This window comes from Myotis daubentonii, chromosome 4 (genome assembly GCF_963259705.1).
Source record: "Myotis daubentonii chromosome 4, mMyoDau2.1, whole genome shotgun sequence".
Taxonomy (NCBI): Eukaryota; Metazoa; Chordata; class Mammalia; order Chiroptera; family Vespertilionidae; genus Myotis; species Myotis daubentonii.
In genome coordinates, this window is record NC_081843.1 from 103,276,162 (window position 1) to 103,298,604 (window position 22,443).

Here is a 22,443-nt window from a genome sequence, read left to right on the forward strand (position 1 = left end):
ATACATAACCTTATACTGTATACTTTATGAATCAATAAAAAAATTACAATTTTTAATTATAAACCTGTGTTTTCTATCAAAATTACTTATTGCGTGAATTTGGGGACACCCTTTATTTTACTAAGACTTCTTTTAAAGAAGTATCTCTGGTCAGTGTTGTCTGAAATCAGTTTAGTTGTGATTCTTTGGTGAACTAAGATGACAGAGATGAAATCATGTATCTAGAACATGCTACAAGACATTTGTAGGACTAAAATCGCTAAGTGATTGCTAGCCAAGACTGGACTATGGTTAGCAATCAGTCCTTACAATTTACATTGTAAAGACACCACGATTGGTGTGTGGGACGGGTTCTCACTTACAGAAACATGGAGCCTAGCATGGAATCTTAAGAGATGGTGTTCTTGCATTTAGAATGTACTACTATGTAATTGTGACCTCTTTCAGAAGTTCAGAATGTTTTCAGAAACCAGATAATTAAAAGCACTATTTTTTTCACAGAGAACTGTCAAGTGATACAGTTACCTAATTTATAAGAAAATGTGTTGCAGTCTGTGATTTATACACAGTATATTTCCGGTCCATTATTTAACATTAAGTTCCATTTTATGTACATAATGTATGTGTACACACACACACACACACACACACACACACACACACACACACTGAAACCTTTGGGGGTGATCAGGGCCTTTTCTCAAATTCTTAATCTAATCCTGAGCCAAAATCCTGATCTTCTTCTGCATTGACAAATTAACACTGTTGCTTAAACAGGTTTGAGTCATGCATCCCTAACCCAGATCTTGGCCACCAAATAGCCTTCATTCTTGCTCCCACTAAAGGTTCACAAGTTCAGGTGATTTTGTAAGAAGCATTATGGGCAATTAATTTTAAAATAGGTATATAGTCATAGACTATAAACACTTTCCATACAGGGTAAAGTTTGTGGGTAATAAGTTGTTGGTTGTTTTTTTTTTCCCCCCTCTGCTTTTGTCAGCAAACAGAGCATGTTAGAATTTCCAGGGCAACTAAATTCTTACATGTATGAAATTAGTTTTTTATTGTGGAGTATATTTTTATTGAAAGAGTCTAGTTGCATCAGTTAATAAATAAATAATATTTTAAAGTTAATTGATTCTGAATAGGTATTATAATACAATTGATAATAGTCTTTGTAATTTAATATTAACAAAGAATATTTATGTCTTAAATAGAAATTCACTGATACTTAAATTACATGTGACTTAAAATGATAAATAATAGCATAAATTTTGGCTAATCATTTCACATTATTTTCCCTCTCAGCTCCTAATAAATTGAAGTCAGAGAAGTCCATTGCTTGACTGAGATTAATTTAAACTACCCAGTACCCATAATAGTTTAGAAGTAACCAATTTCTCATTATTTTACTGTTTCCACTTCAGCAGAAAATTTGCTAGTTGAAATTATTCCTTCTTATTCTGAAATAATAGAGGCCGGTCCCCAAAACAGGGTCCTAGCCTGACCAACCCACCCACTGGCCCCAAGCTGGGCCTAAGAGATGAGGTCAAGCTTTGGGTGGGGAGCAAGTGGAGGATGCCCATCAGAGGGATGCTCTGAGCACCTCCTTCCCACACATTCATATGCAACCCATGAGAAATCCTACTGGCTCTGCCTTCAGAATGCATTCACACTCCCTTGCTTCTCAGCGCCCTCTGCTGGACCACCACCATTCTCCCTGCTCCAGTCTTCTCACCTGACATGCCAAGCACACTCCTGCCTCAGGGTCTTGTTACTGCTCTGCCTTTCTGGAACATTCCCTCTACCTGGAACTACCTTTAGGTCTCTGCTCCAAGGTCACCTTCTCAGTGAGGTCTTTCAGCTCCCATACTACAAACACCCTTACAGTCCACCTCCTCTCTCTCTCTCTCTCTCTCTCTCTCTCTCTCTCTCTCTCTCTCTCTCTCTCTCTTGCCTGTGTCGACCATGCTTTATTCTTCTCATCATGCTTGTGTTAGTTTCCCGTGGCTGCTGTGGCAAAGTACAATAAATTTATTTTGTATTAATTTAAATTTCTGTTGTATTAAATTTAAATTTCTGTGACTTACTACAACAGAAATTTATTCTCTAACAGTTCAGGAAATTAGAAAACCAAATCCAGATATCAGCCGAGTGCATTCCTCAGAAGCCCTGACAGAGAAACACCCCATGCCCGTCTCCTTGCTTCTGGTGGTGGTCAGCAATTCTTGGTATCCCTTGGCTTGTAGCACATCATTCCAATCTCTGCCTCCACCTGCACATGCCTTCTTCTCTCTCTGTCTCTGTGTCCTTTTCTCTCTCTTATGCAGACACCCTCACTGGATTTTAGACCCACCCTGATCCAGTAAGGTCTTGTCCCAGTTCTTAATGACATGTGCAGAGATCTTGTCTCCAATAAGGTAACATGCTGAGGTTTCAAGTGAACATGAATTTTGGGGGGACATGATTTAACTCAATAAGCCTACTATCACTATCTGATGAATCATAGATTTGGCTCTTTAAAAAATGTATTGACAGCCGAACCGGTTTGGCTCAGTGGATAGAGCGTCAGCCTGCAGACTCAAGGGTCCCAGGTTCAATTCCAGTCAAGGGCATGCACCTTGGTTGTGGGCACATCCCCAGTGGGGGGCATGCAGGAGGCAGCTGATCTATCTCATCGATGTTTCTAACTCTCTATCCCTCTCCTTTCTTCTCTGTAAAAAATCAATAAAATATATTTTTTTAAAAAATGTATTGACAGTTACCATTAGAAACTAAGTTCCCAGAGGACAGGAACCTTTGCTCTGTTCATTGTGTCCCCAGTGGCTAGACATCTAGTGGTTGTTCAGTGAACACTGGCTGGAGGACAGAGTATTTCAGTGAACACTGGCTGGATGGCTAAGATGAAGCAGGCATCCAGGCAGCTTGTGGGAACAAGGCCAGAAGTAAAGGCTACGGGGCCTTCTGGGCCTTCGTGAAATAATCTGAAGGTCAGAGAAGTTGGAGTGCTAGGTAGATAAACAAGAGGAAGTCAGAGAAAATTAACAGAGAAATCTGCCTGATAATCAAAAGTCATAGATAGAGAGGACCCCTAGAGGCATGGATTGGAGATAGTGCCTCTTGGAATATCTTAAGCAGCTCCCTCCTCCTCCTTCCCCAGTGGGGGTGGTCTCTGAAGGCTTAAAGGGTCGTATCCTAGGGCAGTGATGGCGAACCTATGACACGCGTGTCAGAGGTGACACGCGAACTCATTTTTTTGGTTGATTTTTCTTTGTTAAATGGCACTTAAATATATAAAATAAATATCAAAAATATAAGTCTTTGTTTTACTATGGTTGCAAATATCAAAAAATTTCTCTATGTGACACGGCACCAGAGTTAAGGTTTTTCAAAATGCTGACACTCCGAGCTCAAAAGGTTCGCCATCACTGACCTAGGGTCAGATGGGCCTCTGCATTTGTTTGCTGATAATAACACAAAGTTGATGATTTAAAATGCAGACATTTATTCTCTTGTAGTCTGAAGTCTGGCTCATTGGACCATAATCATGGTGTCAGTAAGGCTAGGCTGCCTCCAGAGGTTCTAGGAAGGGGAAATCCTTTTCCTTGTCCTTTCCAGCCTCTATAGCTGCATTCCTTGCATTCCATGGCTCTTGGGCCCTTCCTCCCCCTTCACAGCATCTTACATTCAGTGTTATGTTGCCTTGTTATTCTATGCAAAATGTCTTTTGCCACATAAGGTCACAGGATCTAGAAATTAGGACCTGGATACCTTTGGGAGCCATCATTCAGTTTGCCATAATATCCTAACCAGCGACCTGCCACAGATATTGGGACAGGCTTAGAGTCCCACTCTTTCCTCCTGATTTCCTAGTGCACGAAGCGGTGGCCATTCTGTCTTTTCCTTTAACAGGAACTGCCCCTTCTCTCCTATATTAATTTATCTCCTGTTGGCAGGGCTACTAGTAAGGAAAGAGACAAACTTAAAACAAATTAGGCAAATATGCTGACCTTATGCTCATCATATTTAAATTTTCCTTCTGTGTGCTTGATTTCTTATTTCTGTTTTATCATATCATTATAGATGGTTTGTGGGAGTTGCTTCATTTTTTTTTCGTAAGAAGGGAGGGTGTGTTTTGTAATCCAGATTTCAGATGAGAAGAGGAGGGAGCTGCCAGCGGGGTGGTCCCCAGGAGCTGAGCCCACCTCCAGAGAGCAAGGTGGATGCTCCATGGGGGAAAAGGCGTGGTTGAGTGAACTAATGCTTATGTCACAGGGGAGGGGTGGGCAAACTTTTTGACTCAAGGGCCACAATGGGTTCTTAAACTGGACTGGGAGGGCCAGAACAAAAGCATGGATGGAGTGTTTGTGTGAACTAATATAAATTCAAAGTAAACATCATTACATAAAAGGGTACGGTCTTTTTTTTTTTTTTTTTAGTTTTATTCATTTCAACGCGGGCCGTAGTTTACCCACGGCTGGCTTATGATGTGGTTTTGGGAGTTACATCTTCTCAAAATATTAAACTTGGAGAAAAACATTTCTTTCTAAAATATGTAAAAATTGAGCTTTCTTTCTAGACAGTCATCATTCTATTGTAACTGCTTATATAAACACACAGGATGTTTTTAAATGGGATTAACCATATAGGGCAGCTTTTTTGTTTTGGTTGCAGAATCTCTACAAATGAGGATTAAGACATTAATGCTTCCACATGTTTATCATTGGGTAGGTTCTCCTTGTTCATCAAGAATTAAAATATCTTGCCCTGGCTGGTTTGGCTCAATGGATAGAGTCTTGACCTGCAGACTGAAAGGTCCCAGGTTTGATTCCGGTCAAGGGCATGTACCTTGATTGCGGGCACATCCCCAGTAGGAGATATGCAGGAGGCAGCTGATCAATGTTTCTCTCTCGTTGATGTTTCTAACTCTCTATCCCTCTCCCTTCCTCTCTGTAAAAAATCAATAAAATATATTTTTTAAAAAATCTCCATTTTGTCATTACAAAAGATCCGCTAACATTTTTATGACCACTCCCTGCAGATCACCCCTCCCACCCAGACACCCACTCAGCCCTATCAACAAAAACAAATCAAAGGCAAAGCCTGCCACCTCTTGGCCCTGGGTGTAAAAATTAAAGCCAGTATGGTCTTTAAAACTCTTTGTTAGAGTTCAAAAGTTTAGAAATGATTGAGATTTTCATATGTAAACAATGTCCTTACAGCCCTGCCCCCAGTGGAAATGACGGAGGTATCCATCAACGTGAGCATTATCCCTCCGCCCTAAAGCCTTGCCCAAAATCACATTCTGCATCCTGAAGTTTCTGGTTGTCCTGGGCTCTCTTCAGTGCAGAAGTGAATGTGATACAACGTTGTGACAGTACATCAACTCTTTTGTGTCAGTGCCAGCACAACAGACACGGATTTCAAACTGTTTGCTATTTAGCTCTGTGCTGAGCACGTTGTAGTTTAACAACCCAGACAGTCCCTATAAGAGTGAGGATTTAGTCACAATATTGTTGGTCTGTGTGACAAGTTTTAATGGAGAAAAGGTTACATTTGCATATTCTCCAGTTCCATTAACATTTCTAAAGCGAAGCCCAGTCAGGAATGAGATATGAGTTTGGCATCTTTAGGAAATCTTAGGTGGTTCTCATTTCTTACTCTTTTCTTTTGCATCTAGTTACATTTAATACTTGACATTTCTTGAGGGCCCACTCTATGTGCCAGATAGCAAGCTAAGGGGCTCATGTATATTATTTCTAATCATCCCAACAATTCTCCCAGGTAGGGATCATTATCTCAGTATGACAGATGGACCCGATGCACGTGTATTCCGAGAAAACCTCGCATTCCAGCCCATAGAGATTCTGCAACAAGAGAGACTTCTGAGTTTTTGAATTGCTGACTAAGACCTTCCTTATCCAAATATTATTTTTTAAATCCTTACACCATAATGGATTTGACATTATTTTATTGTTGACACTATTAGAGATGTCATTGGATTTTTATGCATGTAAGCAGGGAGTCCCTAAGACTGTTCCCCTAGAGCAGTGGTTCTCCACCTTGGCTGCACATTAGAATCACCTGGGAATCTTTTAAAAATCCTGATCTCTGGGCCTCACCCTCTGGAAATTTTGTTTCTTTGTTACTAATGTTGTGGCCCCACCCCATAACAACGTGCAGCCAAGGTTAGTGATTCTAACGTGCAGCCAAGGTTGAGAACCACTGAGTGTCTTTACATAGCACTTCTCATTTTAATTTACAGGTATTCTGTAGATTTTTTAAAAAGTGTACAAGAATATAATTTTAGGAGGCTGCTATTAAAAGAAGAGGGACTGTGCTATCTCGATGTTGCAGAAGTAGTTTAGAATCGTGCAACAAAAGGAAATTAAATTAAAAAGAAAAATAGGCTTGCTGTGTTTTAATCCATAATTGTTCTCCACTGTGATCACATCTCCAAGAAAACATCAATAGTTTGTCCATTATCAGCAATCATTTAATTATATTTTGTAGCAAAAGCATTACTGTACTATGTATGTCCTTTTGATAATATGTGTGCGCCTAAGATTTTAGGGGAATTTGTTAAATGCTCACTGCATAGTAAGTTGAATGTTTTGTCTTTCCAATAAAAATAAACTAAGCCAGTTCAAAAGGACTCCTGTTCCATAGTGTCTTCAGTAGCTATAACGGAAACACCAACGGGTTCCAAGATTTGCTTGACAACCCCTCCCAGTTGTGATAAAGGAAAGATAAAGAGAACAGGTTAGAATCTACGAGGAAACTGTTAACCTCTGTCTGCTCCTTTCTCTCTCTCATTTTTCATGATGCTTATTCTCGGGTGGCAGCCCTGACCTGGCATCAGCAGGATGTACGCTTTTGAGCTGTTTCTCCAGGAGTAGAGTGGTTGTTGCAAAGCCTTCTCGTTTCTCTTCCTCCCCATCCTTCAGATAAATAGGACACTTTTGTGGCTCCTGGGGTCAAGTTTTTATCTGTGGTCTCAGAGGTTGCTTTTTTATTTCTCTGTTTTTAAAAAAAATTGGCTTCCTGTTAGATGAATAGAATCCAAATAGTTGGCCCTCTTAGCTTGATATTATAATTGGTGGAACTGACTGACTTTAGAAAAATATTTATTTGTTTAATGGTGCAATCAACCTTATGTTTTAGAATGGATTTAAATATCTTAGGGCATTTTTCTTAAAATTATATAAACAATCAGCTTCTTGGAGTATCTAAGATATAAAAAGAAGAATACAGGAAAAGAATGTACAATGCATTAAATGTGTTAACATCGTATGACTAATCTCAGCTCTTTAAATAAATAATTTCCTTCTTTTTGATATACATTTATCCTCAGAGAATCATTTTAAAGAAGAGGCAATAGCAATAATGATAACCATAAAAATAATGATGACATTAACTGCTGTTATGACACTGTGGATTGTATCCATTCAGTTATATTTCTTCTTGTCTGATAATTTAGCTAAACACTGTACTGGAATCAGACTGTTGAAATACTATATTAGAAAATACATGTGACCTTGTAAATTATCCTGTTAAGCCCAAATTCAAAAGGTATATATTAATAAAATCAGTTGCTATTTTAAGTCATTTTTTTCACAATCTTCATACACATGTAACTTTAGTTGATACATGTATGATAGTGTATGTAGACACACACATGTAGGATAGTATATGTGTAAAACAGTTTATATATATACAAACCATTTATTTAAGGAAGTCTTCCTAAGTGGGTTCATGTGTAAGTAAGAAAACCAGCACAATTGTTTGTGAAATATTCCCGTAACTGTGAAGGTAACTGAGTGTGGACCGTGTGGCAGGATTCCTCACTCATGTTCTCCTGCTTCCTTCTGTTCAGAGAATTTGGATGGAGAGACCCGGAGCTGCCTGAAGTGATTCAGATGTTGCAGCACCAGTTTCCTTCGGTCCAGTCCAATGCTGCAGCCTATTTACAGCACCTCTGCTTTGGAGACAATAAAATTAAAGCCGAGGTAAGCGCTACTGGTTTCTCCAATGACCAGTGCCAGGAGCATCATCAGTGAGGTTTCTAGAATAACATTACAACAGGAAAGAAATAAGAAAAGTGAAGCTTGAAAACTTTGATCCATTTAGAAGACTGAAACATAGCACTTTTCATTTAGTTAATTGGCGTGCCTACCATTCGCACTTCTGTTTTAATATCTGAATACTGGGTAGTAGAGGAGCAAGGATACATGTGTTAGTGTTAAGAAAGGTAAGATTGTCAACCGCTGTATTTTGGGTGTGATTTGCCTTTCTCTTCCCAAATCCATCTCTAGAGTTGTTTCTGCCTTTAAATCCTACAAAAATACAAAGCATCCTATGTTGGCTCCTCAATTTTCAACAAGATCACTACACTCAATCTATGTTATCATCTGTCCTCCCTGGAAAGCTCATTAATAGGATGGAAACTTTAGGCAATAAACCAGCTCTGTGTTATAACCAAGAATTTTGAGCCATTCACAAAAGTACCAGCAGATATAATACACATATGTGTTCCATTAAGGAGACTGATGTCTGGCCATCATATAAACAATTGTTAGCATGCTTTGTAATTCAGAAATACGTTAAAGTGTATAAATTATGGTGTGTGATATTTCAGGAAAATCATGGTGGTCAGCACAGCTAACTCTGATTTTTTAGATGAGGGGCAAGTATTTGCATATAAGCAGCTGAGTAATCATTTAAAATAAAGATTTTGTAAATTATGAATGTAATTTCTTGCATCCATACCATGTAAGCAATTTTTAGGATGAGTCTAAATTAGTTTAAGAGAGGAAAGAAATTTGAAGACAGAATTGCAATTTATTATAGGATTTGCTTGCTTGCATTGGATATATATAGCCTAGCAGCTTTTCATTTTTTTCTGACTCTTCCGCTGGGACTCAAAGAACTTGATCCATGCTCAGTCTTATCAGGACAGTCAATTGTGGAATAAATACAGAGCAGTGGTTCTCAACCAGGTGTGTTATCGCCCAAGGGACATTTGTCAACATCAAGAGCCATTTTTTTATTGTTGGAGAGGGTTGTGGTCGTGCCAATAGCATCTCAGCCAGGGATGCTTCAAGGCATTCACAATACACAGGACAGCATCCACCACAGAGAATTATTCAGATCCCATGGCCAGCAGTACCAAAATTGAGATGAAGAAAAATAGTGTCCATCTAAGATAAATTAAAAATGCCAAAACACGCCACCTATTGAACTGTCCTACAAATAAATTAAGCTTATGTGTGCCAAATGGAAGTCATCTTAATCTTTCTCTGTTTTTAATTTTTAAAAAATGGCCATTCAGAATGAAGGACAGATTTCTGCTTACGGGACCACATACCATCATTTTTTGAAGATTACAACTTTGAGGGTTTCTCTAAGGGTCACGAAAGTATTTCACTCCATTGTTGATATAAAGTTAGTTCAGGAGTATGTGTTACCCCCACAAAAGCACGATGCCCTCCATCTTGAAATTTGGTCTCACGTCAAGACCAATGACAGGACACACATACCGCGAGGGTGAGTTACTCACATAATGAGGCTTAATGGGGTGAGCAGCGTGGCTCCCAAGCAGGACCCATTAGGCTTCTGAGAGGAAGAAAGGAGGCTGGCTCAGGATTTCCTGGTAGTTATCGGGGGTGGAGGGTGAGCAGGGTGAGGTTCCCACATATGGACAGGGACTTGCAGAGTTTGAAGTCTCTGCTGATGCCGCTGGAGAAAATACCGAGCTCTCCTATCAGCTTGCTCAGATATGGACAGAGGGGCAGAGGGAGAGTGAGGCTGAAAAGCTGTCAGAAGCAAAACATCAAAAATTGGAGTCCGACTCTATTACAAGGAGTCATGCTGTCGGGAAATACAGACATCGTGGCCTGGGCAGTTCACAGTCACTGGTCTGGCTGGCTCGGCTGTATGATCCATGGACTGGCCTTGAAGCCTCTCAGTGGCAGTGAAGCCTGGCAGCTGGCTGTGGACATGGGTGGCCACAGCAGAAGCACCCCAGGGCCCTAGGGTGGACAAGAGGCGGTGCAATGAAGCAGTGACCAACACACACATCAGTGTCAACAGATGCATCTTCCGATGGCACTTCCCTGCTCACCAGCTGTGTCTCCTGAAACAAGCAGCCTCAAATCCAAGTTCACTGGACCAGTAGGAAAACCTAGGGACAGGGCTTTGGTCTGCTGATTTATGGAAGTGAATTCTCGGCTTTGTTTTTATATGATCGGACATAATTTTGAACAAAACTGAATTTCTAGGCTTCGTTATGTGAACAATGTATAAAGTTCTGTAATAAGGAATGAGAAAGATATGATTTATGACCTTGCAAGCGCCCCCCCCCCTTCCCCTTTTTTTAATCTTTAAAAGAGAGCTGCTGCTACCTCCATTGTAGTCTTGTAGGGACTAAGTAACTTAATGTATGCAAACTGACAGGCTCCAAATACTGCCAGGACCTCATGATAATATTTCCCTGGCACCTGGGAGTCTGGGATGAGAATAAAGAAAAGGGTGATGTAGGCTGATGCCAAGTTGACAAAGTGAGATGGAAGTTAGTAAAATCCAAAGGAACAGGAAATGTGTAAAGGGCCTAAATAAAATACAAAATAAGTCATCTGGAGTTTCCCTTTCTCCTTCAGTCACATAGGGAGTGCACATGTGTTTTCCTTATGCACATGCATAGAGATGTGTCATTTTCCATAGACCTATTCTGTTCTCTCGTCCTAACTTGGGGCCCAAATCATTAGGAGTAGTCCTCTGTTTGTGACAGATGACTGCCAGTCATGTTTTCATACACAGGTATTGAAGTTTGTAATTACCTGTTGTCCAAATACTAATCTTGCAGCCTCTAGCCTTTTCACATTTACTCAGTCTTCTAGTTTTTCTATTGCATTTTATTCCATTGATTTAGCTCTTCAGTCTACATTTCATTATTGGTATTGACTTTGCTCACACAATGGATAAGCCATTGAGCAAAAAGCAGGATTAAATCTCCTAAATGTGGAGGGTCATAAATCATGTCTTTCTCATTCCTTATTACAGTACTTTGAACAGTTTTCACATAATGAAGCCTAGACATTCAGTTTTGTCCAAAATGATGCCAGATCTAATGAGAACAGAGCTGAGAACTCACTTCCATAAATCAGCAGAACAAGTTATCCTGCCGGTCACATTTTGAAATTTGGATTTGAGGAAGTCATCAGGGAGGTGGGACTGAGAGAGAGGACCCAGTGTGATCAGTTCGGAACCACCTGTGACTAAGGTAGAGTCTGCAATACACTGGCTGCGCTGACTCAGGAAAGAACACTCAGTTATACATTCTTTGAAGATCAGCGAGTGTCCAAACATTGGGATAGGATGGCGTAATGCAAACAGGAGATCCCAGCCAGACTAAGATCAGAAGAAAAGCAGTTGAGGAAAAATTGAAACAAGTGGGGAAGGAGGAAGCAGAAGGAGAGGGTCTGGGTCATTCCCACCATCGCACCAAGTTTGTGCAGTGCATTTTTATGAGCTAATGAATAGCTGATGTGTCGATGGGTCTTCCTACTAATTTCAAAGGAAGAGCCACGATTGGATGGATGTCAATAATATTAGAACTATGTCTACCATATTCTATCTCCAGAATTGTTGGGGCTGTCACAATAAATTGAGCTGCAGATAATCTAGAGAGTTATTAACATGAAAACTTGCTCATATGTCTGTACTATAGGCATTTTTAAGAAGTGCCTAAACGTTGATAACTTCTTAGTATTTTTCCACAAGTCTTTCTTCATTCTATTTGGGAACTCTTCCTCAGTTATGAATTTTAAGGACACCCCATGGATCTGGGGACAATACGAGGTGCCTGTTATGGGTTGTAATGGTTTAAGTTTATTTATGCTCCTCCCTCTTGCATCTCCCCTCATTTCTTCTCATGCACACATTAGAGCAGGTATGCTGCTAGGCACCCATAGTCACACCTGGACAATCATACATAAATGGGAGCATATATGTCTGTGTGTACGCTACATGGTGACATTCAAGGTGATATGTGACCTAAGGGTTAAAAAAAAGTATTTGCCCATTTTCAAATGACAAGAATGGATTCTTTTTAATATTGAAAAATTTTAAATATTTTTGTTATTTTAAACTTAAAAATTCAATTCAATTAAGGTTTTTAAATTAATACGATAACAATTTTAAACTTAAAATTTTAAATAGTTTCAATATGTATATTTTAAACATAAGACCATCCACTTAAATAACATGCCCTTTTTAAAAACTTACGTGATGTGACACGTGGGAAGGACTGAGCTATATTTACTTCTGTGTGATGGAAATGACTGGTGACCACCACTGATGAAGATTTAATTTACTTTTTTTTTAACCTGACTTCCTCTTTTTCCATGAAAAATTAGCTTCATCTATCAAATATGCAACCAAAATGTTCCAAGTGTTTGAAGGTCTTATTGAGTAAACTTACACAGTTTGAAGATGAGAACAATGTATGTAGGAAACCATGCTAATTTTATCTTCCTAACTCCTAACAAACCTCTTATTAATTGCCTTACCATCCTACTTCCAATAAAGCACTTTTTGTTTTTAAAGAAATGGAATTTTTAGTTCTAGTGGGAAAAAGAGTTTTGTGTTTAGTAGGGGAATCAAATATTAAGAATATATAAATCCTATCTTAAGGCATCTACAACAGACAGTGGATGGACAGGGCACTATCACATCACGTGTTCAGCCCCTGGTAGGGTAGGTCCCCAGCCTGTGACAGTGCTTAGCACAGCTCCAAACCCAGCCTCGGGGAGTCAGAGCTTCCCGCTTCCTCTAGTGATTATGACACAAAATTTTAAATTAGAAGTTTCCAGAATAATATAGCTAATCAATACTCAGAATTGACAGAAGAGGGCTCAGATTTAAGGGTATTGGTCCTTTGGAGTGTGTGTGTGCGTGTGTGTGTTTGCGCACGCATTTCCATATACTTTCAATATATTTGTACCATTTACACATATTTTTCCTAGATTGGCGTTATCTTTTTTGGTGACATTAACTAAAACATAGAAATTAACTGTGTATAAAAATATGCATACCTTCCCCTCCCGTCCCCATCCCCCCCCACTTTTTAGAATATTCCATAAGCGTAAAAAAATTCAGACTTGTTCCTGTCTACTACACTTAAAGTGCTTCATAATTTTTATTTTATTCTTGGTTCTTTCCACCTCATATAGTTCAAGAGAAGATGCTATCCATCTTTTCCGCTGATTACCTTTGAGCCATTTCTTCTCTTTCCTTCATCATAAATTGTTCAGTATTTTTGCAGAGGAGTCTGTGTCAGTTACTAGATGTCAGTAGAGAGTATACTGTCGAGCTTACAGCGCTGGCTCTGGAGCCAGGCTCTCTGCCTTTGAACTCTACTCCTTTCCAACTCTGTGATCTTGGGCAAGTTTCTATACCTCTCTGAGCCTCAATTTCCCAGACTGTGAAATGGCAGGGGAATCCACATAACTCCAGAGAGAACATACACAGACTGCCAGCCGGTGTGAGAGGTTAAGAAATGTGGGTTATGGTCAATATATGTCACAAATGTAAATTAAGGAAATCTCTTCCTAATAGTTCAGTGTAAAATCAATCTCATAGTGTTGTAGACAGAATGTCTGTCCATATTCTGCTTTACTTGTACTGTTCATCATTCACGTTTTGAAATTTATTATCAGCTATACGACACACTAGAATCATGCATTGTTGAAACAAGTAGAATCTAAGAATCATTCATGCATGCAACATACAAGGGCAGTAAATATGTCCAAATGTTTAATTCACTGATATCATGGGAATGTGGAATTAATGAATACATTCATTCAATGATAGTCACTGAGCAGCCCAAAAGTTCCAGGCGCTGATGATACAGCCAAGAACAGACTAGACTCAGATGACTAGACAAGTTAAGACCTATATCTATCATATGTCAGATGGTGTTAGTGGCCCTGTAGGAAACCAGCACAGTAATGGGGGTAGAGAGTGATGGGGGTGGGGACCCACTGCTATTCTGCATCAGGTGGGTCAGGAGAGTCATCTCTGGGAGACGGTGTTTGAGCAGAGCTGGAAGGCAGTGACAGAGAACCACAGACTGAGTTCTCTGAGGAGGAGTGCCCCCATGCACAGAGCAAACTAGCAAGCGGGAAGCAGGGGTGAGCTTGTCTGTGCTCCAGGAGTCTGTTAGTTTCCTGGGGCTGCTGTAACAAGTACTACACTAGGTGGCTCAGAACAACAGACATTCATTCTCCCAAGATTCTGGGGAACAGACGTCCAAGACCAAGTTATCAGCAAGGCCAGGCTCCCCCTAGACCAGTGGTTCTCAACCTTCTGGCCCTTTATATACAGTTCCTCTTGTTGTGACCCCAACCATAAAATTATTTTCGTTGCTACTTCATAACTGTAATTTTGCTACTGTTATTAATTGTAATGTAAATATCTGATATGCAGGATGGTCTTAGGCAACCCCTGCGAAAGGGTCGTTTGACCGCCAAAGGGGTCGCGACCCACAGGTTGAGAACCGCTGCCCTAGACTCTGATTGAATGCTTCCTTGCCTCTTCCTAGCTTCTGGTGTGGCCCTCATTCCTTGGCTTGTGGACACGTCCCTGCTGCAGTCTCCGTGCTTTGTTTTGTTGGCACATTTCTGAATGAGATTGCCTATGTCATATTTTTTAAAAGACCTATACCTGAGGAACTAATCCCTCCTTCAGGGGTATAGTCCCAGTTTACTAGTATATCCAACCTAAAGTTCTTTAGCTGGTGTTTCCATTCACTTCCTTCCCTCCAGTCTCCAGAGATGGCAGAAAACCCCTAGCCTCTGGCCTCTGGCCTCCTGCTAACACTATGCTTCTTAGTACTGCCCATTCACCTCCATTAGACCTTGTTTCCAAGTGATAAATTTCTAAATTGTTGAACCAAAGAAGAGACATCTTGTTGATCTGTCATTCTTTTGCTTTTTCCCTTCCAGTCTTCATGTTTTCCTGCCCTGCCACACAGACTAGAGAGAAAATTCCATCAGAGCACTGATGGAAATAACACAGGCCCTGGCCCTTGTGGTTCAGTTGATTGAACATCATCTCATCCACCAAAAAACTGCTGGTTTTATTCCCAATTGTGCCAGGTTATGGACTCGATTCCCAGTAGAGGTTGTGTAGGAGTCAGCCAATCGATGTTTCTCACATCAGTCTCTCTCTCTCTCTCTCCCTCTCTCTCCCTCTCTCTCCCTCCCTCTCTCCTCCCTCTCTCTCTTCCTTCCTCTCTAAAACTAAAAAAATTAAGAGAAAAAGTAAATAATAACACAAATAGCCTCCATATCATCTTCTGTTTATACACACATTAAAATGCATGCTTCCCCTATTTATGGTTTCTTTGCAGTTCTGTGCCTTCCTATATATCTGCAAGCACTTTCCTTAATCCACTCTAAGTAAACAATCTTGTACTCACACCTCTTGATCCTCTGACCATTTGTTTTTCTAACTTCTCCAATGTTATTGTTCCACTTCATTCTAGATTCAAAATTTCAGATCTCATCAACCTGATGGCACTTGCAAATGTGTTAATGACCAAGGTCTCTGCTCTTATGTGCTCCATCCTGGAAATGTTTCACAGAGCTGGAGCCAGGTACCATAGAGGACTACAGCCTCCCTGACTTGAACTAGAGCCTCAATTGACCCATTTAAGTGTGTGTAGATTTCTAGCCCAGCCACACTTCTGTCATTCAAAAACAGATTCTTTTTAGAAAAAAATATGTCTCTATTCCAAAACTATCCCATAGATGTTTTGACACATCTCTTCCTGATTAGGGCACTTCATCATTGAAAATGGTTTTTAAATGTTTCATGTAAAGCTGTAGGTGATCATTGTAGGATGACTATTCTTGTCTGGTAGCTCCAGTGCACTGTTTAACCAAACCTCTAATATTAAAGTGAAAGAAAAAAAATCTCTTTTGTTAGAAGAGCACTTCAAATTGCTCATCTACGTTTACAATCCATCTTAATGAATTTGCCTCTTGAATACAAAGTAAAACATTGAGTAGACATTAAGTTTTATTTATATTAATTTTATGTATGAAACAATTTCTGCATTCCCTTTGGATCTATGCAGGCTATCTTCCATTTCCAAAGATTTTTTTGAAAGAATCTTACTCTTGAAAGTGTGTTTTCCCTGAAGACAGTTGTATATAAAAAGACCAGCTTTCCTAAGACAGCTCACAAAAGCCTCACTGAACCAAAACATCCCTGAACTATAGCAGTGGTGAAACTATAGCAGATAATCCGGAAAACCTTGCACCTCAAATTCCTTAATCTAAGCACAGCAGCTAAATCTTTTCTGCTGAGTAAAGGAATATATTTACAGGTTTCAGGATTGGGATGTGGGCATCCCCAATGGCGGGGAACTATTTGGCATACCACAGAAGTCCTTGTTCATTGAAAAAAAAAAAAAAAAAAAACCACCACTTGAGTACCTTGGAATTTTTAAAAAATCAGAATTGATGTTTTCCCTCCCCTGTAAAATTTCAAGTATTTATGCTTAACATCACTGATTTGAAAAAGATGTTGATGGATGCTCAGGAATAGATGAGGCACAGTGAGCTTGGGAAAAGTTTTGATTCAACTCATGTAATGATAGAAGGAACAGATCAGTGTGGCCCAGGTAAGGAAGAGCAACCAGGTAACCCTCCTGTATGTGGGGAGGGCTGGTTATTCTTATAACCCTCCCAGCAGGAGAATTGAGTCCACACTGATGCTTGTTGGATTGACAAGAGGCTGGAAAATGGCAATTTCTGGGCTTAATCAATGTAACTTTACCTGGCCATTGTACTAAAGAATTAGAGATTATTTGGAGAGAGAATGGAATGGTAGCTGTTCAAAAACAAAAGGTAATTTTTCATACCAACTGCCCAGACAGCACATGTACAGACCAGTGAATACATGCTCCTGTAACACATGTGGACAACAGATGTGATGAAAGTGGCATCATAAGCCAGATGTAATTGTGTAAACTAAGTGAGAGCCCCGTGGCCAGCCCAAATCCAAAATTCTCAAAACTACAACAAAGATAGATTTCCTGAAAACATATTGGCAATGTCTGAATTAACAATGGTACCCTGGCTCACAACACCTATTCAAAAGTAGTCAGCTTTTCTAGGTTACTTTATAGTTCATCGGGGTCTGAATCAATTGGCTCTCTCTGTGGCTTTGATGGTGTCCAGTCTTATTCAAGCTAAAAAAAAAAAAAAAGAGAAGCTCCGTGGACACTGGGATTTCAGTGCTGTTATTGGTAGGGAAAATTCATTTTTTTAAATGTTTTTAAATTTTATTTTTATTGTTGAGAGTATTACAGATGTCCCCCATTTTTTTATCCCAATTTCTGAGAAAAAGTCAATCACTATCTTAAACTAAGAGACCATAAAATCTATTTAAACAGTTTTCACACAAAGATATGCTAATTCCCTTACCTGTGGCAAAAATTCCTTTGAAGAGACTAAAATTTACTGATGGTAAACGATACTCTGAAATACAACTTTGATGATTGATGATTATCGGGCTTGCAAACAAGCATGCTGACAGAACTTGAAATTAGCATGACTCATAAGAAGGTGAGATTGGTTTGTAACTTCTGCAGATAAGGGGAGACCCAACATGGACAATTTGAAGAATCAGGGATATTTCTCTACTGATGAAAAATATTTCCCTACAATGAATGTCTTTTCTCACTGAAAGTATCTGAAAAGAGTATCATGTAATACTGATTAGTGGTCCTTGTAGAACTCCTAGGTCCTGAGAAATCATATCTCATATTTGGGGATATTAAATTCCATTAAAAAAAAGAAAGGAAAGGAAAGGAAAGGAAAGGAAAGGAAAGGAAAAGAAAAGAAAAGAAAAGAAAAGAAAAGAAAAGAAAAGAAAAGAAAAGAAAAGAAAAGAAAAGAGAGGAAAAAGAAAAGAAAATTTATTTTTGAAGGTGGTTCCGAACAACAAAAAGTTTTTAAGGTCTTTGGTGTAAGATACTCTCAGGTGCCTAAGACCCGCAAGCTGTTTTACCATGACTAATACCTAGAGATTGGAGTTCATGGCAAAAGCCAGTAGGGGCAGCAGAAAGACAACCTTAATGCTGACTACCATACACTATTAGGTAGTTTTTGAAAGGCCATGAGTGGCTTGCTACTGGTACTAGTGGAGACTGTTTGCATCCTTAAAGGAAATGTGAGACCTAAAATTCCTCTTAGACCCTAGAGATTGTCAGAAAACACTGTTATAAGAAAAGAGCTACCTAAAAACTCTGATCAAGTGCAGGGATTTGCTCAATAACTCTCTACGTTTGGTTAATCCAGAGGTGTCTACTAGATGCATGAACAGGACGTCTCCGAATCTGGCTTCCCTGCCTTTTTTCCTCTGATGCTGCATCCTGTTCTATAGAGAAATCATAGCCCCAACCTACGATTCCTTATCAGAATGATGGACAAGGAACACTGTTGGAAGACTGCCTTCCTCCCACCTAGTCAATAGGAAGGTTAATGTTAACAGGACAAAAACCAATATGCCAGAGCGCACCTTCACACTTGTTCAGGTTGTATTCTTTTGAATGATCATTTGCGAAGATACTTATAATAGTGAGTCATTCATTACTTGTATAGACAAGGTCAGCCATCCAGTGTGCAACCTGGATGTCAAGAAGACTTTTTCTGTCTTTCTCACTGAAGGTATCTGAAAAGAGAATCATGTAACACTGACTGGTGGTCATTGTCCCATAGGCTAGCCCAGCCGTGGGCAAACTACAGCCCGCGGGCCGGATCCAGCCCGTTTGAAATGAATAAAACTAAAAAAAAAAAAAAAAGACCGTACCCTTTTATGTAATGATGTTTACTTTGAATTTATATTAGTTCACACAAACACTCCATCCATGCTTTTGTTCCGGCCCTCTGGTCCAGTTTAAGAACCCATTGTGGCCCTCGAGTCAAAAAGTTTGCCCACCCCTGGGCTAGCCATTGAATCAAGAAAATGGGTAATGAGTAACTCCCTGTCCTCGGCACTTCTTTATGGAGAGCAGATATTGAAATGAGAGTGCCTTGGTCCTACCAGACTTCAGTTTTATCAGGTATGGAGGTACATCTCAGCCAGCAGCAAGGAATAAGCTGGTGGTTAAAGCAGAAGGTGATGGACTGCGTGGCTAGGAGATCTGAATGCCACCCAGATAACCCAGGATAAAAATTCACTTTAAGGTATTCTGGTTAGCAGCCGTAATTCCATCTGCAACTTTAATCTCCTATGCCATGTGACATACATATTTACAGGTTGGGGGATTAGGGCAGGGACATTCTTGGGGTGGGGTGGCAGCATTAATCTGCCTATACCATCTGTTAGAGGAACGCAGATTCTCACTCAGAACTTAGGAACCCTGGGAAGCACACCTCTGACTGAAGGATGCCTCGTGCCTCTTGCTCTGTGGGCTGCAGATAGGATTCTGGAACTGTCCCACTAACAGACCGTTTTCCCCTTGACTCGGTTGGCTTTATCACATCAGGTTGCTCCATCTTGAGGACCACATGGTCTCAAAAGTTGGTTCATTAATCATATGTTGGGCAAGTGCCAACTATGGTTATTAAAATCCCCTTTTGAAAATTTCAAAGCTAATCATGATTTCCTTAATTTGGTCATTCAGATTTGCAATTTCCTCACCCCTGTAAGCATAGATATCTATATTAACAAATATTGCACAATGTTTTGTATGTCTCAGAGTTTCCAAAGCTAACGTTTTCCCCCTTTCTGCTAGTCCTCCAGGCTCTAGATTTAATTTTTCTGCAATAAACACCCTAAAAAAATGAATCAATAGATGATCATTTGTTTTGCAATTTAGATTTTTTCATTTTAATGTCTTAAGCCCTGAAGGGCAACAGCAGAATATGAAGATTGTGAATTATGAATAATCTTCCTTATTGTTCTGACTTCTCTGTCCCTCTACCATTTAGCCCCACCTCACCTAATAGAAATTGGGTGTTCAACCATGAGTCAGGGCACTATACTAGTTCCCATCCTTTTATATATTTTTTGCGTTAAGGAAAAACAAGATATCTGCATATCTATAATTAGCTAATATATTCAGCATTGGTTCCTGTAAACAAGATGCAGGTGTGTTTACCGCAGAAGCATTTTTTAATGTAATATTGGCTTTTCCTTGTGGGAAAAATCACTTTCCCTTCATGAAATGAAGACATGAACCTATAATGGTGGTTCTCAACCTGTGGGTCGCGACCCCTTTGGGGGTCAAACGACCCTTTCACAGGGGTCGCCTAAGACCATCGGAAAACACATATATAATTACATATTGTTTTTGTGATTAATCACTATGCTTTAATTATGTTCAATTTGTAACAATGAAATTGGGGGTCACCACAACATGAGGAACTGTATTAAAGGGCCGCGGCCTTAGGAAGGTTGAGAACCACTGACCTATAAGAAAAACATTTTTATTATGTGCACAATGTTTGCTGGGCCAGTGTCAGTGTTCACCATTATATAATACTCTAAGCTTCTAAGATCTCTTCTTAGGCACCAGAATTCTTTGTTCTTAAGTACCAATTTGCTTGGCATTAGACGTTTTTCCTGCAGGGTGGACTGTAAACATTGGTTTGATTTCAAAATTTCAAAGTTCCTAGTCAAAGCTGCATTGTCAGAAAATAATGTGGAGCACCTGCTGTGAGCCAGGGCCTCCCCGCGGTGCTGGGGATTCAGCATTGAAAAAAAATGAGGCAAGATCCCCGTCCTCCCAGCACTTACCTCGCTCTGGGTAGGCATGGGGCAGAAAACCAGTATGAATGTGACATATATCAGGGGGTAAATGGGAGCAAAGGCTGGATCTGGAGAAAGGGAGGTGGACTGAGAGTAAAGGGGATGCAGACGGGGTGGACATGTTATTTTTTATGGTAAATCAGGTTAGGTGGACACCTGAGTGATGGAAAGGAAGCCACTCGGAGGAGGCCAGGGCAGCACGTTGGCTGCTCAGGATCTTCCAGGAGCCCAGGGGAACTGGAGCCAAAAGTGAGTAAAAGAGAGAACGATGAGCAATGGAGACAGAGAAAAGACAAGGCCAGGTCACACAGGACCAGAGGCCAATGTTAATGACCTTCTGATGGTGATGGGGATCATTTGAGGATTTTGAACAGACACCACCCGATTTGATTATGTATGCTTTAAGAAACAAAAGCAAAAAATTACTTTTTAAAAAGTAAGTTTTTATTGACTTTTAGAGAGAAAGGAAGGAAGAGGAGAGAGAAACATCAACATCATTGGCTGCCTCCTGCACACCCCCTACTGGGGATTGAGTCTGAAACCCAGGCCTGTGCCCTGACTGGGAATCAAACCATGACCTTCTGGTTCATGGGTCGATGCTCAACCATTGCGCCATAGTGGCCATCAAAAAAGAATATTCTTACTACAGTGTATGCAGGATTTAAAAAAAAACAACAAAAAAAAAAAACTCTTCCCTGAATCCCTGCTTCATTATTAGTCCTCTGCATTGACCAGCCTACTAAAAACTGAGGGTGTAACCGTTGCCTTTCTACTAGGCTGGGGAAAAAAAACTTTATTCAATAACAGAATAACATATTTGAAAATTTTAAAGAATTAAAAATGCAAACCAGGACATTTATGTATCAAGTATTTTTTAAAGGCATAATTAGAAAATCAATAAATAAGACAGAAAATAAGGAAACTTGATTTTTTTTAGCCTGGATTTTATATGTTGAAGATATTTTAAAAGAGTTTATTAATAAACTGTGCTGGGAGCTAACATCTGACAGTGGAGTAAAATCAGAGCATTTGTGATTTATAATTGGGTCTCCAGTCCTCCAATCTGTTTCATTCCAGGTCTAAGAAACTTTGAACAGAAGTTATTAATTTAAAGAAATGATCTTCTCAGTCTCTGTGACTATTTTAATTATTGGAAAGTAGACTACCTAAAGGACAGGTCCTTTGAACCCACAAGTGATGGGTTATAAGAAAAAAAAATCATACTACAAAATTTAAATTGGAGAAACAGAATGAATAATTGAAGGAACAGAATGAATCACATTTTGGAGGAAAGGGAGGGTGACATTTCTGAATTACTTTCTATTTTAAAAAATGTTAACATTGATACACGTATTTATTATGTATTTATATATTGTGACACTAGAGTATATATGTACATAACATTATAGACATGTGGGTCTGACTGAAGTTACTAGGACAGTTGTTAGGCCATCAGAATCTCTGGGCTAACTCTTTATCATGATGATGAAGTCTAGAATCAAGCCCCCTTTTCCTGAGATGACACGTGACCGAGGTGCGCTGCATTGCACTTGATGGGATTTCTTAGAACATAGTTTTTATTATCTCAAAGGTCAGCGATGCACTCTACAAGTTTGT

The 22,443-nt window shown here is 39.7% G+C and overlaps 1 protein-coding gene across 5 annotated transcripts in view; it reads left to right on the plus strand.

Moving 5' to 3' along the window:
• The window catches only part of CTNND2 (catenin delta 2), a 782,618-nt gene that overhangs the window by 561,370 nt on the left and 198,805 nt on the right, over positions 1–22,443 (plus strand). For all 5 annotated transcript variants that reach the window (XM_059694779.1, XM_059694782.1, XM_059694778.1 and 2 more), the window contains one exon: positions 7,877–8,009. In XM_059694779.1, coding sequence (XP_059550762.1) covers positions 7,877–8,009 — 133 coding nt within the window. The remainder of the gene's footprint in view (positions 1–7,876; positions 8,010–22,443) is intronic.